The sequence below is a fragment of the Brugia malayi genome, assembly GCF_000002995.4.
Source record: "Brugia malayi strain FR3 genome assembly, contig: Bm_v4_Chr1_scaffold_001, whole genome shotgun sequence".
NCBI classification, from domain to species: Eukaryota; Metazoa; Nematoda; class Chromadorea; order Rhabditida; family Onchocercidae; genus Brugia; species Brugia malayi.
Genome location: NW_025062475.1, coordinates 10,155,274 through 10,171,211, shown reverse-complemented (window position 1 = coordinate 10,171,211; position 15,938 = coordinate 10,155,274). Strand labels below are relative to the sequence as shown.

The following is a 15,938-nucleotide window of genomic DNA, read 5'->3' as shown; positions in this document are numbered from 1 at the left end:
TCTTCCAAAATTCATTCATTCTCGACAATTATTTCGTTTGAATATCATTTAATATTATTTTAGTGTTTTTATGAGAATATTAATTATATATATATATACTTATAACGATAAATAAAATGATAATATCATAATAGAAGAACGAATAATTTAAATTTATAAAAGTTGTTAGTAAATATCTTTTTTTCTTTTACTCCATCTAATCGATAATTATGCAAATGTATTATAGTTGTTTTTTCTCTACAGAGCAGTATTAAGAGTGGCAGTCAATATTGACATCAGCGATAATGGATGTCGATGAGTTGAAGGATGAATTTCGACAGCGATTTAATTGCAGTGCAAAATATATTGTTCGTTGTCCAGGACGAGTTAATTTAATTGGTAATTTATTCTTATTCTTTTTTTACAAAAATTATTTTTTTTTTTTAAAAAATTATTCTTTTACTAAACTTTATACTATATTTTTTAAAAAAGAGAAGAACTTTAATGTAATTATTTTTAAATATATTTCAAATTTGATAAAATAATTTAAAAAATAAAAAGGCAATAATTTTTCAAATTTTTTCAACTTGAAAGTTTTTTGATGAATAAATACTCGGAGGAAAGAAATGAACTGAAATAATAAATGAATGTATTCGCTTATTTATTTATTTATATTTTGATTTGTCATTGTTTAATAGATAACTAAATTTGTATAATTCATTTGTAATAAAATATAATATATCGGTAATTATTGAAAAGATGAGGACAAATAAGCATTAAAATATTAATAAAGAAGACAATAAATGTTGTGTCTTGCAGGTGAACATATTGATTATAGTGGTTACGGTGTATTACCAATGGCAATTAGCGCCTCGACGTATATTTTAGCTTCACTTCATGATACCAATGAAATTGTGTTCCAAAATATTAATACAGCATTCAGGTAAAGTTTCATTGTTCTAGTAAGCTTTTAAGCAAAGTTTTATTGTGGCAATAGGCACTGCAACAAAGTTTCTTTATTGTGAAAGATTTTGAAGTAAACTTTATTGTTTATTGTTATGGCATGAACTAGATTGTAAAAAAATCGTCTTTAATTCAATTGAAATTTACTTTTAAAATTTTTAAAATTTACTTGTAAAATGTTAGTAAATTATTATTCTTAAAGAGCACATACATATAAATTTTGCGATAATTGGATTGGTAGTAAGAAACCCGAATGGTTTCATTATTTTTTATGCGGCTGGAAAGGTGTGTTAAGGCGTTTGAATATGTTACCGAAAGGTATGAATGTATTAGTTCACGGTAGGTCGTAATGTGTTTACTTTGGATGTCTTACCAATAACTTATTATGCTACTAAAATATTTTGTTCATAAAATATTAGCGATTGGATTTGAATTCTTCTTTAATCTGCAATAGTTCAATATTTAAATAATTTATAGTGACATATTTCACGAATATTTCATAATTATATTTCATTGTAACTTAAAACCTTTTGGGCACTAATTTTAATAAATATAATATAATTTTATTCTTACAAAGTTTTTATAAATTACAGACTTATTCTCAATTCTGAGCTTACAGGTGCTATACCATTACAGGTACTATACCAACAGGTGCTGGTCTCTCTAGTTCTAGTTCTCTCGTATGCGCCGCGGCATTGGTAACACTTGCACTGCATACGGGGCGAGATTTTGATATTATCAATAAGGTACAAATATAATTTGTGGTATAAATTTTAACTCCAACCATATATTTGATTTACTGCCATCTGATGTAAGCATTAAATATTTAATAAATCGAGATGTGATCAATTGCCTGGTATGCTGTAATCTTTCACTCATTTATTGTGTAATCTATAAATTAACAAATAGAATTTGCAGACAGAATTTGCTGAATTGTGTGCTGAAGTAGAGCGATACGTGGGTGTGGAAGGTGGTGGTATGGATCAAGCAATCGAAATTTTAGCTAATGAAGGCTCTGCAATGCTCATTGACTTCAATCCACTTAGATTTGCACCAGTTACACTTCCCGAAAATGCTCTCTTCGCTGTGATTCATTCTGGAGAAGCGCTTAATAAGGCAGCTACCTCTCAATACAATGAACGTGTTGTGGAATGTCGTCTAGCAGCTCAGGTTTACAATGCATTCTTCAAATTTATTTGAGTTCTTATCAAATCACCTTATTCTATCACAGATTTATGATTTTTATTTCCTACAATAATTACTGTTGCTTACAGATACTTAAAATTTACTTGGAAATAATCAATACGTTGATTTCTTCAGATCATAGCAAAAGTGTATGAACTAGAAAGTTGGAAAGAAATTCGAACGTTAGGTGAAGTTGCACAGCGATTGCAGAAGACTGCTCAAGAAATGATTGTAGTAGTAGAGGAAGTGCTATCCGATCATGTTTACACCAAGGACAATGCTCTTAGCTTGTTAGGCATATCAAATGAAAATTTCAACCAAACAATCCTTTCAGCGAACACTCAGCACAGTTCGTTTTCTAATTTAAAAAGCTGGGAAAAAAAATAATATATGAATGGCTTTCATATATGAACAGGGAATCTTCAATTAGATCTTAGGTTTCACAAGTCCGAAGATTTTTAAAATAGAACAAAATAAAATGTTGAAAAATTTTAGCTTTCTCCATCTTATTTTACCAGAAAAGAATTTTATTTTTGTTATTGTTATTAATTATTATTATCGTTATTATTATTATTATCGTATTATTATTATTATTATTATTATTATTATTATTATTATTATTATTATTATTATTATTACTATTATTATTGTTTTATTAATAACCTTACAAACTTTCGATTGATATATGTTGGTTTAAATGAGCAGCATTATGTTAGTCATTAAAATAAGTATTAAGTATTAATACTTTAATATTGTGATTATATATTCAACATCTGACAAACGTATATTATGTATTTATTGGAAGTATCTGTTCTCTCTTATCAACAGTAATCATCCTTTCAGTCAATTATTTATTATTTATTCGTTACCGAAATATGTAATTGTAAGTATATCAAATGTTGATAATGTTTTATATTAATTAAGAAAAAATTATTTAAGAAGAAATGTATGTTATATATGATTTTTGAAAATTAGATTCAATCAAATTCATTTTATTCATTTTGCCTTATCACTACTTCATTGAAACATTTGCAGTGGAAACATTTAAACTGGCGCAAAGAGCAAAACATGTGTACATGGAGGCAGATCGAGTTCGTTTATTTCATGAAGCATGTAAAAGTGGTAATGTGGAAGAGATGGGGAAACTGATGACCGAAAGCCATAATAGCTGTAAGGAACTATTCGAATGTTCCTGCAATAAACTAGATGAAGTAGTCAGTTCTTTCTTCTATTTTTAAGATTCAAAAGTATTGCTTATCAATCGTTAATGATAAAATTGGTATTATAATATTCTAAATATTTCACATTTTAATCAAATTAATAGAAACTATTGTATGTAAAGTGTTTTGCATATTGCATTACATATTATAAATGAAATTTTAGGTGGAGAACTGTTTACGAAATGGTGCATTAGGTGCGCGACTTACGGGAGCTGGCTGGGGTGGTTGCGCCGTTGCGCTTTTTGACATCAAACAGTCCGATCTGGAAGTGTTGTTTTGGAGTGGACCTGCTAGTGGTATACAGTTGATGAAATGCTAATGAGAGATTTACTGAAATCATTGAAATGAAATTGTTGCCTTTCATATTTGCTCTTCTTTCACTTTCTTCAATTTTATTTCTTTATTCTATTTATAGTAAAGCAATTATTCTCCCTCCATGTAATCAAAATCATTCAAATAATTATTGTCTCTGTTAGATTGTTTCTTCACTTACTTACGTAAAAGCATTCCTATTAATTAGATTTGATCTTAATTACATCAAATCAATGTTTAGTTAATGATGTTTTCTGATAAAATCGCAATAATTTATGCATTATCTCAATAATTTAGTATTATTTCTTTGTCAAAATGAGATGTAAGACACTTATGCTAATGCCGAAGTTTTAGATAAAACTTTTTTTTAGATAGCGATGTAATGTTTTATTCATATATCGAATATTTCGATCGAAATATTTCAAGAAAGGCTTTTTTGTTGAAAAATTTAGTGGAACTATTAGGTAAAAATTTAGTTTACTTTTAGTACTAATTATCATTTCTCTATGCATTCCACAAATATTGTTTTATTGACATATTATTTATTTAATCACTTATCACTTACTGCAATTCCTTTATCAGTCCATTTCGCTTACTTATTTTTTTATTTCACTTTTTTTCTATATTTTTCAATTGAAAGCTCAAATATCTCTTTTTTTTTCAATTGTAATCAGTTGTTGATATCGTAATGCTAATGCAATTTACTATTCCACAGTTCTTTTTTTTTTAAAAAAGTTTGTTGTTTCTTTTTTTTTTTTATTTCTCTTTCTATCCTTTCTATATTTTATGTTTTTTATTTCTTTTTTTGTATGTTAAAATTGAATAGGGAAAATTGATTTTACATTGTTTGCAAAAACGACAAAAAGTAATACTTTTGCAGGCATATTGACAATGACAATGTTAATGCACAAATGATTGCACATACTGATAAAATGATAACGAAAGAATTTCGACCATCAAATGTGATAGATGAAGTTTTCATCTATTGTCACCGATTATCTGTCACAAAATTTTTATCATTCTCTTCGTTTTTCTTTTTTGCTCCACTATTTTCTCATTCCTGAATTAAAGTTTATAAATTTTGCATTAATGCTGAATGCTTCACTTAAAATGCCATTAAGAAATATGATTATTGGTGTTGATTTAATTTGATATAATTAAATTAGACAATATTTGAGAGAAAAGAAAAACTAATTGTAATTTTTGGCTGTGAAAATTTAGCGAATAATTCGATATTGTAAAACTTAATGGTATTAAATACAATTAATTATTTATGTTGGACAAAGGGAGTAGTTCTAGGCATCATTGATTTTATCATTTCAATTTTAGATTTTGATTTCACATTTTTAAAACACATTCGAACCGTTTCTTTTTTTGTTTTTTTTTTTTTTTTTTTTTTTTTTATTGGAAAGCTTTTTTTTATTTCTCTTCAATGGATATTTTTTCGAGAAAAAGAAAGAGAGAGAGAGAGAGAGAGGGAGGGAGAGATGAGCAGTATTTTGAGGATATATTCACTCCATTTGTGCTAAATAAATTAACAATTTTTTGTCTTCTTTGAATAATTTAAGTAAGAATAATTTTCAAAACTATCAATCATTTTTCTCGTTATTATTAATGTTAAGAAAGAAATCTTTTTTCTTGTCCTCCTAGAATGATTAAATTGATAAGAGTGAAATAGAAATAGCATCCAAAGGTAAATGCAAATTCATTAAAATATATTCAAAATTTAACTGATGAGGAGCATTCCTTTCCATCTTATGAAGAGAAAAATTCATTCATCGCTATAAAACAATTTATTTGGAAAATAAAGTATATATGCAGTAAAATTAAACATAATTTGTAAAACATTTTCAAGAAATAATAACAATGAAAAAGTAAAAGTAAACATAAAACAAACATTCATTTCATATAAATAATAGTAACCAATAATAATAGTGATATAATAATATTATTAATAATAATAATAATAAATAACAGAAATTTTGCAACAGATAAAATGAAGCAAAATTTTCACAATTTATTTAACTTGAATTGAATTATGTCAAGAAGTGAAATTTAAACGACTATATTGTAAATTTTATACGAAAAATTTTTAAAGTTTCGAAATAATTTCAATTACTTTTGCTCAAAAAATAATGGAATAATTCGACAATTTAAAATTCATCACTTAATACATTTCCGCTTCCAATTATACTTGGCGCTTTTGTGCAACAAGTTCAGAAATATGTTACTTCTGTAATTTTGAATTATTCGCATAATCTTAATGCCATTTTTCATTATTTCTTTCCTTTCTTAATTTAGTACGCGCCTTTACCATTTGTAATTTTTTCTTTTTTTTTTTTTTTTTTTTTTTTTTTTGAGATATACTAAAATGTTGCAAATTTAATATTGAAATGTGAAATTCATATTGAAATACCGACAATATATATAATTAAACAGCATTATAATATAAATTCATGAATATGCACTTCGTTAATAAACTTTTTTAAGAAGTAGTTAATTAATTTGTTTCAACAAATTTCTCTTCAAAAATCAATGTATCATCTAGAACGAATGACAGAAGTTAAATTCCTTTTTTTTTTCTTCAAATATATTTTTGAAAAATAAAAATACAAAAATATTTTTTAAGTACTAAGTTGTCATAAAAAAAAGAGGAAAACAGAAACTTGTTGTGATGGAACAATTTTCTGAAATAGAGTGGAATTAATTGTGCGATAGAATGCAAATGGATTGATTCTACGATATAAAATAGAAAAAAAGCAAAATGAAAAATTGTTTGCTATATTAAAATATTTCCCTTTTTTAAGCTAAATATCACTGAAAAATTTTTCTTTATAATTAATTGCATTTTTTCAAAATAAATTTATATATTTTATTCATCATTTTACAAAAACAATGAAATAATAGATGGATCATTTATTTTATGGAATTTTTACTAAAATTATTTACTGAATAAAGTGCCATTTTACTATCTCTTAATGATAAGTGGTAAAATGTTGATTTAAAAAATCCAAGCAAACTAGATGAAAGAAAATTAGCTTAATTAAGTTGTAAAAATAAAAATCCAACTAATAATGTTTTGTTTTTTTCGAAGAATTTTTTGTTTAAGAAAAGAGAAAAAAGTGAAGAAAAAAATTTTGATTGTTTTTGACATATATTTCATTAATTTCAGAAACCTTACCACTTAATTAAAATTCATTAATTTTAATCAAACCATTATTAATTTCATGTTTGTTTCATCGATATCATTATTGCTACTCTTTAAATCGTTAAAAAAATAATTTTACATGTAAAATTTCTACTAATTTTGATATTGAAGTGAAAATTTTGAATTATTTGAAAAAGAAAATTCTTCCTTAATCGAAAAAGAAAATTCTTCCTTAATTGGTAGCGGAATCAGTGGGATAGATATGGCGCAAATTGCTAATCAATAATACTATACTATCCATACAGGTCAAATGGGCTGGCTAATAGCACGTAATGATGAAAATAGAAATGGTATTCCTTGTTAATCAACAGCATTTAAATATTATCATTGATTAAATCCCATGTGATATCTGTCCAGTTACGTATAACTTAGTAATTCACGTAACTTACATCTATTACATGAATGGTGAAGGTCACTTATGTATAGGTCAAAGGATCAAATGGGTCAATTTTTCACAAAGTAATAGTGAAAGCAGAAATGAGTGTAAACAGTTAATCGATGGAATTCGAATATTGCCGCTGTTTCAATCACATTCTCAATTACATCTGTTCAATTAAATCAGTTCACTTACGTGTAATCCAATAATTTCGATCCTTTTACAGGCCACGTAAGTGATTGAATTTCCTTCTTATTCTCTCCGTATAGAATGGATGAGAAAAAAGGAAGAACAAGTTTTTTAACTTTTATTTATTCGATTTATTATTTTCAAATATTAAACAAAAAAAAAAACGAAAAATGAAAATTCTATTTCAATAAAACATTCAAAAATTTTTTAATTCCATTAAAATTCTAAAAATTTTACCATAGCGAAAATTTTAAAATCTTATTAAATTGAAACTTTTGTCATATTGTTTCAGAAGTTCAACATTTCAATTAATTGTTCAAATAATACTTTCACTTTTGAATAGATCGTATTGTACAAGCTAAACATGCATCATATTTATATTATTTAAGATATTATCACTTATAATATAGTATCAATTGATGTAGCATCAGTCTTATCTTATCACATATCGAAATCAATCGTTAATTATTCCACCATCTTTGCTATCATTATCATATGATAATATCCTTTGCTGGTAGTACCATACGGCTTTAATTTATTATCCCAATATTAATGTAAGAATAAACATTTCGTTGTCATTTTATCAGATTTGTCAGAATGAATTTTTTAAAAATTGTTGCTTTTCTCTCTTTGTTGTCATTTTTATATTTATTTTCATTATTATTTATTGCCATTATTATTATTATTATCATTTTGTTATTGTTTTTTATTCTGTTGTTGTTGTTGTTGTTGCTATCAGCAATGTTGCAGATGTATTTAATTTCGTTAACATTAAATTAAAAAAAAACGTATGCAACTGTTATGGATTTTCTTTTGTCAAAGAAAATTGCTAGTTGCTTTCAAAAAAAAAAGTTGAACTTTTTTATTACTGAAGTTATGTCCTTACGATCAAATAGAAAATTTTTTCATTTTTCTCCTTTTAAAATATGATAGTTTAATTTTTAAGGAAAACCCCAAACGAAGACAAGAAAAAAAGAAATAAATAATAAAGTAAAATCAATTTCTGAAATTAAAGAAAAGAATTTCCTGAATTGGTGAGTTAATCTGGATTCCAGCTTTTTTTTTTTTGAGGCCGAAATAATTAGTTTTACCGGAAGGTTTGCTGTTCGAATAAAGGTAATTATGATTGAATACTTCTGAAATAAATAACTCGGGTTTTAATTTCTTTTTTTAATATGCACTTTATATTGAACAGGTTGAAGATTAATTCCTGATTGTCTTCCGATGAATTATTCAGGAATGACAGCATTAAGGTTGTTAAGATTTCAATTCGTTGAAAATAAAACATTAACTTTGTGTTTATTATTCCATCTTATTGCGGAATTATCAAATCAATTTGAGTCACTGAATTGATGACGCATTATTAAGCATTTAATTGCTTATTACCTTTTTGCGGTAAATTTTCTAGCAATAATTTTTGCAATGAAAATTTAAGATTCTCGAGCAGAGTTTTCTCTTTTCTTTAAAAAAATGTCACACTTAAAGTTTTAAAATAATTCTTGAGGTAATAATTACGCCAACGATTGTCATATCATTTAAGATTTAAGATCTTTTCACTTATTACCTTTATTTGACCTTTTGATTATTTCCTGTCACTGCTATGCAGACTTCAAACATGATGAATCGATTTAATGTGTTGCGTGCAAAAATAAAATGGGCAATTTGTTTTACGTGATGCGACCATATGCTCAAGCGTAATAATGGCAGCGCATTTCACGTAAAAGAAAATGAAAGTGGTAAAAAAACTCTTAAAATAATATTAAAAAAAATTGAATTGATATCAACTAGAAGAGTTAGTTATTGATAAATCGAACAATTCAGCATTTCACTGAGGTATCATTGTGTTTAAGAATTTTCCTACTGATTTGATAATTCATTGAATATTTAATTATGCTCAGAAATAACGATTTCTATAATATTAATTAATCAAAAAATAGTGAAAATTTTGATAAATCTTCTACAAGAAGAAAACGACAAGAATTATGTTATATAAAAGAAATAATATTGAAACAAATTATTTATATTAATATTATGAATTAAAGACACTTAATATTTGAGTGTATCACCATATAAAGTAATGGGACTAATAATTTTTTTTCTGAAACAATAATCTAAAACTGAAATAAAAATTAAATTAAATGATTTAAGTTTCATATGGAAAGCACAAATTTATTGAGAATTGAATTACTTTCATTTTGCTTAGTTGTTTAATTATTTATTCTATTATTTACACCTTTGTACACATTAACATGCAAATTATATGATTAAATTTCATATTGTGAGATAGTCTTTCAATCAAATTTCATTTAAAATAAAATTTTGATCCAAAAAAATTTTTTGTTTTTTTAGAATAATGAATAATGAATTTTTTTTTTTTTTTTTATGAACAAATAGGCAATTAAAATATTGAATGAATAAATTTTACAAATTTTAAATTTTATACAAAAAAAATTTCACAAATGTTATTCGTAATCATAATGTTCATCTTCTTTTTTACCATTATTTCCATATATTTATTATTTTCTTTCTTATTTCTTCCAAAAAATTTCAATTTATTTACAATTGGCTGCCTTTTTTTATGCCAACAAAATTACAAAATTGATTAATTATTTGGAAAAGATAATTAAAAGCGTGCTTCAATGATATCATCATGATAGAGATCATTATCATTATCATTATCATCACCATCATCGTCATCAGATGATAAGTCATTTGTTGAAGTATTGCTTTGATCGATGATAGCTGTGTTAGAATGATTGCATACAGTTATCATATCAGTTGGCTTAATTTCCGCCTTATTAATATCACACCAACTGCAGTGCTGTAAGACAAGATTGATTTCGTTCATTATTGCCATTAACTGAAATATCTTAACTTAATTTTAAATTATTTTAATTTATTAAAAGAAACTTTAAATTTATCAAAATTTTCGTTCTCTTTTATTTTGTTATAGCATATTTTGCTCTAATATGTACATGTAGGAATTAAATTAGATCAAAATTATATAAAATGATTTTATGATTTAGAGAAAACAAGTACAAAGAGAAAGAGAGGAAGAGAGAAAAGAAATGAATAATAGAAAGAAATTATTCAAAAAGCTTGAACTATTATTTCAATTAAATTAGTAATAAGTTTGATTTTTCCAAAAATCTAATCCATTTCAATTTACATTCATATGATTCATCCTCAATTTCATAGATGAAATAGTGATTTCATTTATTTATTCTTAAATTCAAACATGAAAATAATGATTTTATTAAATTTCTTAGTTGTATATTATGATTAGCTTTGTCTTTTTGCATTATTTATTCGACATTTTCATAAATTTTTACCATCATGTAACAAAACCATCAAAGTAACTCGTTATCTTTTTCCTATTTTTTGAAGAAAGAAAAATATTCCTTATCACTAGAATCATTAAAATGAAAAGTGCTTCTTATTCTTTATCATCATTATCAGGTTCAATTCACTATTTTTAATTCGAAACTTGAAAATAAGCTAACAATTTTTCTGTCATCTTCATTTTTCGAATTATTTTGTATCGTTGTATTGAACTCATCCTTTGCTTCATTATAGATAAGCCTTAAGAGTTCGATTCCTTCTTCAATCACCAATGATACTTTGTCCAATTCTAAATTCACATTCTAATTCCGTTATTATTGTCAACAAATGCTATTGTATGCACACAATCCGATAAACAATTTACTAAATTACTTGATAAAATTAATAAGCACATTGCTTCTTTTCACACATATTGTAGCAATGATAATGAAATATTTAATATTACAAACAATACTTTTGATAGTAATCTGCCGATAATTTCTATTACCAATTTAAAGGTTCATTTCACTTTCCTTTTGGTTAATAAATTAATCATCCCTTATCTTTTGGTGTCAGGAAGACATGAATTTAATTTATAAAAAATTGAAAATGATCAAATATCTTTTTTAAAAAAAAAAAAAAGAAAAATGAAATCATTAAATTAATTAAAATCACTTAATTAGAAGTCAAAATAATTTTTAATACTAATGATAGTTGATAATTTGGAAAAAATAAAAATAGAAAAGCGACTTAAAAAAATACCAGAAAAATTGCGCAAATAATCATTAATCATTGAACATAAACCATCGATGCGTTGCTTTAATTTGACGGCTGAAAATGTTGCCATACATTGAACAGCAACCTAAATTTATAATTTAAATCAAATATTTCAATTTTAAAATCAAATTTAAAATTCTAATTTCATTTAAAATTTTCTTGCAAATATTATTCACCTCATATGCTTCGATCAAACTAACAATCAATAATTCCGATATTCGCATTCGTTCATTAACACATCTCGTAAGTTTTAATCTTTCTTGCAAACATTCACTGCGCCAATCGATCTGACAGAGTAATGCTTCATTTGATGAATCATCCAATCTTGTACTTTCTGAAATTTAAAACTTTATTTGTTTGCTTATTTCTTCCTTCCAATATTATTTTTTTTTTCTAATTTTCTGATGTTTCTTTTTTCTTGGAAAAAAAAATTAATTTTAATTCGGCCATTTCAATTTTGATTTAATCATGTTAATTCGATTATTCTATTCATTTTTATTCCTCTCATAATGCTTAAATGTTAACTCAATCTTGTTTCGATCTCTCCCTTTATTCTTTTCAAATTTTTATTCTGAATTACAATGAAGTGAAATGAAATGTTTTCGTTATGCATTCTTCATTCTTCATCTTTCTTTTTTTTTGCCATAATTCTCAGCATTCTTCATTTTTCATTTTCCGAATCATCTCTTTTTTTTTTTTGCATTTCAGTTTCTAATCGTAATGCAAATCTTTTCTGAGTTTTGAATTCTAATTTGTCTCATAAATTTTTAATATTTTTTGATATTTTTGAAAAAAGTATATATCTGCTAAATGCATTCATTTTCAGGAATTTAGTTTCATATGTTTCCTGAATCGTTATCGTTAAAATATTTTATATTTTGTCATTATCCAAATATGGTTGTTATTTCTTTTCTTGAGTAAAGCAAAACAAGAAAAGAGAGAAAGAGAGAGAAAAGGAAATAAAAAGCTAAAAATTATTTCATGATTGAAATTTGTAACTAACATTTATTAACTTTGCTAGAATTTCCCAATCTTTCACACACAGTTATCACCTAAATTTCGATACTTGTAGTAAACTGCTACTACAATTTAATTGCTTTAGTTGATAATTCAAATAATAATATTTAATCACTGTAAATAAATTTAGTTACGCTAATCTCTATTTTAATTCATAAAAAATTAGGAAAAATGGAACAATTAAAACAATGAAATAAAGAAATAATTTGAAAATCAATCACCAACAAATAACCTCCACCATTCACACAATTTTAGCCGATCAGTATTTGATGCCGCACTTTGGATAACTTTTTTATATGATTTATGGCATAAATCCATGAGAATTCTATAAGAAATATAATTATTCAAAAAGATTGCATCTCTTTGGCGTTGTTTGAAAAAATGGGAAAAGTTTGATATTACCTATTAAATTAAATAGGTAGATACACTATGCAAAGTAGGAAGGAAATAGTTGCAAATCTAAGAATTACTAAAGAAAATATAAATTCTATGCAATTTTAAAACTTATTTAAAATAAAAGACTGTTTACGATAGTTGCCAAATAGTTCTGGAATGAAACTAAAAACATGAAATAACCCGCGTTTATTCACTTCTCTCCTTCTCTCTCTCTCTTTAGGTTGTACAAGTGATCTTGCAATAGATGGAATAATTTTGATCCCAAATTCATAAGTCTTAATGAAATCTAGCTCATTTGCTGAACTTGTCGAAATACATCAAATATTTGCCAAGATGAATAGATCGCTATGCTACATTGTCACTGTTGCTATTAACAATAATCAGGAATTAGTTGAGAGTTCCATAATTCGGGAAAAAATATAATTACAAGACAAATTTTTTAGAAAAAAAAAAAAATGAAATATGGAAATTTTTGAATGTGACTATTTAATTGAACTTACGGATTTAATTTGCTCTGTTGCAATGTTGCAATCCTTTCAATTGTTCGAACACATTTTGCATAATTCTCATTATTAAATGCATGATGAGCTATCTCTATTAAATTTGCTTCATCATTGTTTAGCACTGCTTCCGTTTTTATATTAACCATTTGCTCAGCTAAAAAAAAAAAAAAAAATCCTTATGTTACAGTAATCGTATATGCTTTCCATATATACCGTATAACTGACCCTAATTTTGTATCGTATACAGCTAGTTGGCTTTAAGCTCGTACGATACTAGTTAATTCGAAACTTACAGTACATAGTTAACTCTAAATTTGTACAACACTCTCTAAATCAGTACGGTGCATAATTAACATCAAATTTGTACAATATATATATAGTTAACTCAAAAATTTAATTAATTTATTTTCATTTTAATTTGCTTGCTGCTTCTTTCTTTTTTATTTCTAAAATTTTGTCAAATTAAACTAACTGTGAATTTCTCCATGGTGAGGCAAACATTGTCGTGTATCACTATTCATTAATATCTTATCATAACATTCATTCTTCGTAGTACTCAAGGATATATTACTGCATAAATTACGCAAATTAATTAACTTCTGAAAATATAAGTAAGGGAAATGAAATCACAGTAAAATCATCTTTTCATTCAAATCACTTTAAGCTTTTTGGCCCTACCTGAATAATATCGTCAGCCAGAACATTTGCCTGGAAAAACTGTTCATGTTGTAAACAATATGAGTCATTCCATGATTTCTTGATTTCGTGAATTAATTCGCCAATTAGCGTCAATTTTTTGTCCATTCCGCTTCAAAATATATTTCAAAAAACGTAACAAACAATCCAAAAAATTTGCTTCTACTTTTTTTTTTTTTTTTTGAAACAATTACAAACTAAAACTGCGAAATTTCCATTTCATACACTATGAAAAGTTGTAGCAAAGAAAGAATTCAAAAAATTAGAAAATTTTTTTTCCAATAAAACAAAAAAATATATATGAAAAAAATTGAGGATAAAATGAGGAAAAATTTAGGATCTTCCATTGCAAATATCGGAAAAACAGTGCTAGAAAAAAAGAATTAGTAAAAAAATTTGAACAAAAAATTAATTTAAAAAAATTTTTCAATTCAAAATATTAGATAATCTCTTTTTCTGTCGAATTTTAGATAATTTCTTTTTTCCTTTTTCTATTGATATAAGAAATAATTAGAAAGGTGCTAAAATTTTGAAGAAATAGTAAGATCATATATGTATAACTATATAGTAAATACATGGTGAAACCAAATTTTATAAACAATCTGTTTTTTTTTTTTTTAACTTTTTTCAGGAATTATCAAGAGATATTCTGAAATGAACATACAGAATGACCCTTCTAATTTATGAGTCAACCAGAAAATCCTGTTTTCTAGCCAAACAATTTCATCTTTAATGATGTTTTACAACAAATGGGTAAATATATTCAAACTATGAAAAACATTTTATGCGGTAATTATTAGATTTCCGAATTTTTTTTTTTCATAATTTCTGCAAAAATCTGTTAAAAAATATCAAAATAATTTAGAAAATTGAAATTAGCAGCAAACATAAATTATCTCTTCCACCATTCCTTTTTCATTTTGAGAGTTGGAATTAATTTTGTTTGCAAGAAATAAAATTATTTTATAAATTATGAAAGTGACTTCATAGATCGGATTAAATATCACCCGTTAGGTGATATATTGATCTATTTGGAACAAAAGATTATAAAGAAGAAACGATGATATAAGCATAGATGAATCAGTGCAGCTGACTAGACAATAACAACAAAAAAGTTTGGAAAAAATTTTTTGAGGTTTTCAGAAAAAAAAAAAAAAATGAATAATTTGTTGAGTGGCACTGTGTCTGTAAATAAAACATATGCGAATGAATAATTTGATGAAACGATAATGAAATTGCATCATAGTGGTTAAATATAAATTTTTAACATCTCTTTTTCCATTCCAGAAATTAAATAAAATTCAATATGCAAATGCAAAATGAAAACAATTCAGCTAAACTAAATATACAACCATAAATAATTTTTACAAATTGTATGAATATTGAAGGAGAAGTTGTTTGATATTAAATAGAATAATTTACGCAGAAAATTTTGATCGCTGTGGAATAAAATCTGAAAAATATAATAAATATCCATTTGGTAAACATAAATTGTAACAGTCATTTACCATATGACAACAGCTAACAAAATAGTAACCAAATATTTTATGCTTAATTCTTTAAATATTTAATAAAATAATTGAATGTAATTGAGCAGAAACAATTTGTTTTGTATAATTAATTTAAACTTCGAAGACTTGTTCAAGATTTTTTAATGCATCTTTAAATGATTCACTTTTCACTTCCCTATGTAACCATTTTTTATTTCTTTCTTTTTAAATAAACAAAATATGCACTATTTCAGTTTACTTAATTATAAGAGGACTAAAAACAAGAATTAACTACATTTAACTGAT

At 25.3% G+C, this 15,938-nt stretch overlaps 2 protein-coding genes across 4 annotated transcripts; one reads left to right on the top strand and one right to left on the bottom strand.

The window, feature by feature from the left end:
- Positions 1–284: 284 nt before the first annotated feature.
- Positions 285–3,666, top strand: Bm12010 (galactokinase family protein; the record flags this gene model as incomplete). Of its 2 annotated transcripts, none has more annotated exons than XM_043077374.1 (8): positions 285–378; positions 799–922; positions 1,145–1,260; positions 1,579–1,688; positions 1,861–2,112; positions 2,263–2,476; positions 3,163–3,341; positions 3,511–3,666. In XM_043077374.1, the coding sequence occupies 8 exons, from the start codon at positions 285–287 to the stop codon at positions 3,664–3,666; spliced, it is 1,245 nt and encodes a 414-aa protein (XP_042933308.1). The 2 variants fall into 2 exon arrangements, with proteins under 2 accessions (XP_042933308.1, XP_042933307.1); XM_043077373.1 differs by having other exon boundaries at positions 1,145–1,281.
- A 6,389-nt stretch (positions 3,667–10,055) lies between these two features.
- Bm333 (Uncharacterized protein) lies at positions 10,056–14,250 on the bottom strand (the record flags this gene model as incomplete). 2 transcript variants are annotated; one of them, XM_043077371.1, is made up of 8 exons in its annotated part: positions 10,056–10,292; positions 10,936–11,063; positions 11,516–11,615; positions 11,707–11,864; positions 12,769–12,872; positions 13,444–13,600; positions 13,919–14,045; positions 14,125–14,250. In XM_043077371.1, 8 exons carry the CDS (start codon positions 14,248–14,250, stop codon positions 10,056–10,058), a joined length of 1,137 nt encoding a protein of 378 aa, XP_042933305.1. The 2 variants fall into 2 exon arrangements, with proteins under 2 accessions (XP_042933305.1, XP_042933306.1); XM_043077372.1 differs by lacking the exon at positions 14,125–14,250 and having other exon boundaries at positions 13,919–13,967.
- Between the last annotated feature and the right edge of the window lie 1,688 nt (positions 14,251–15,938).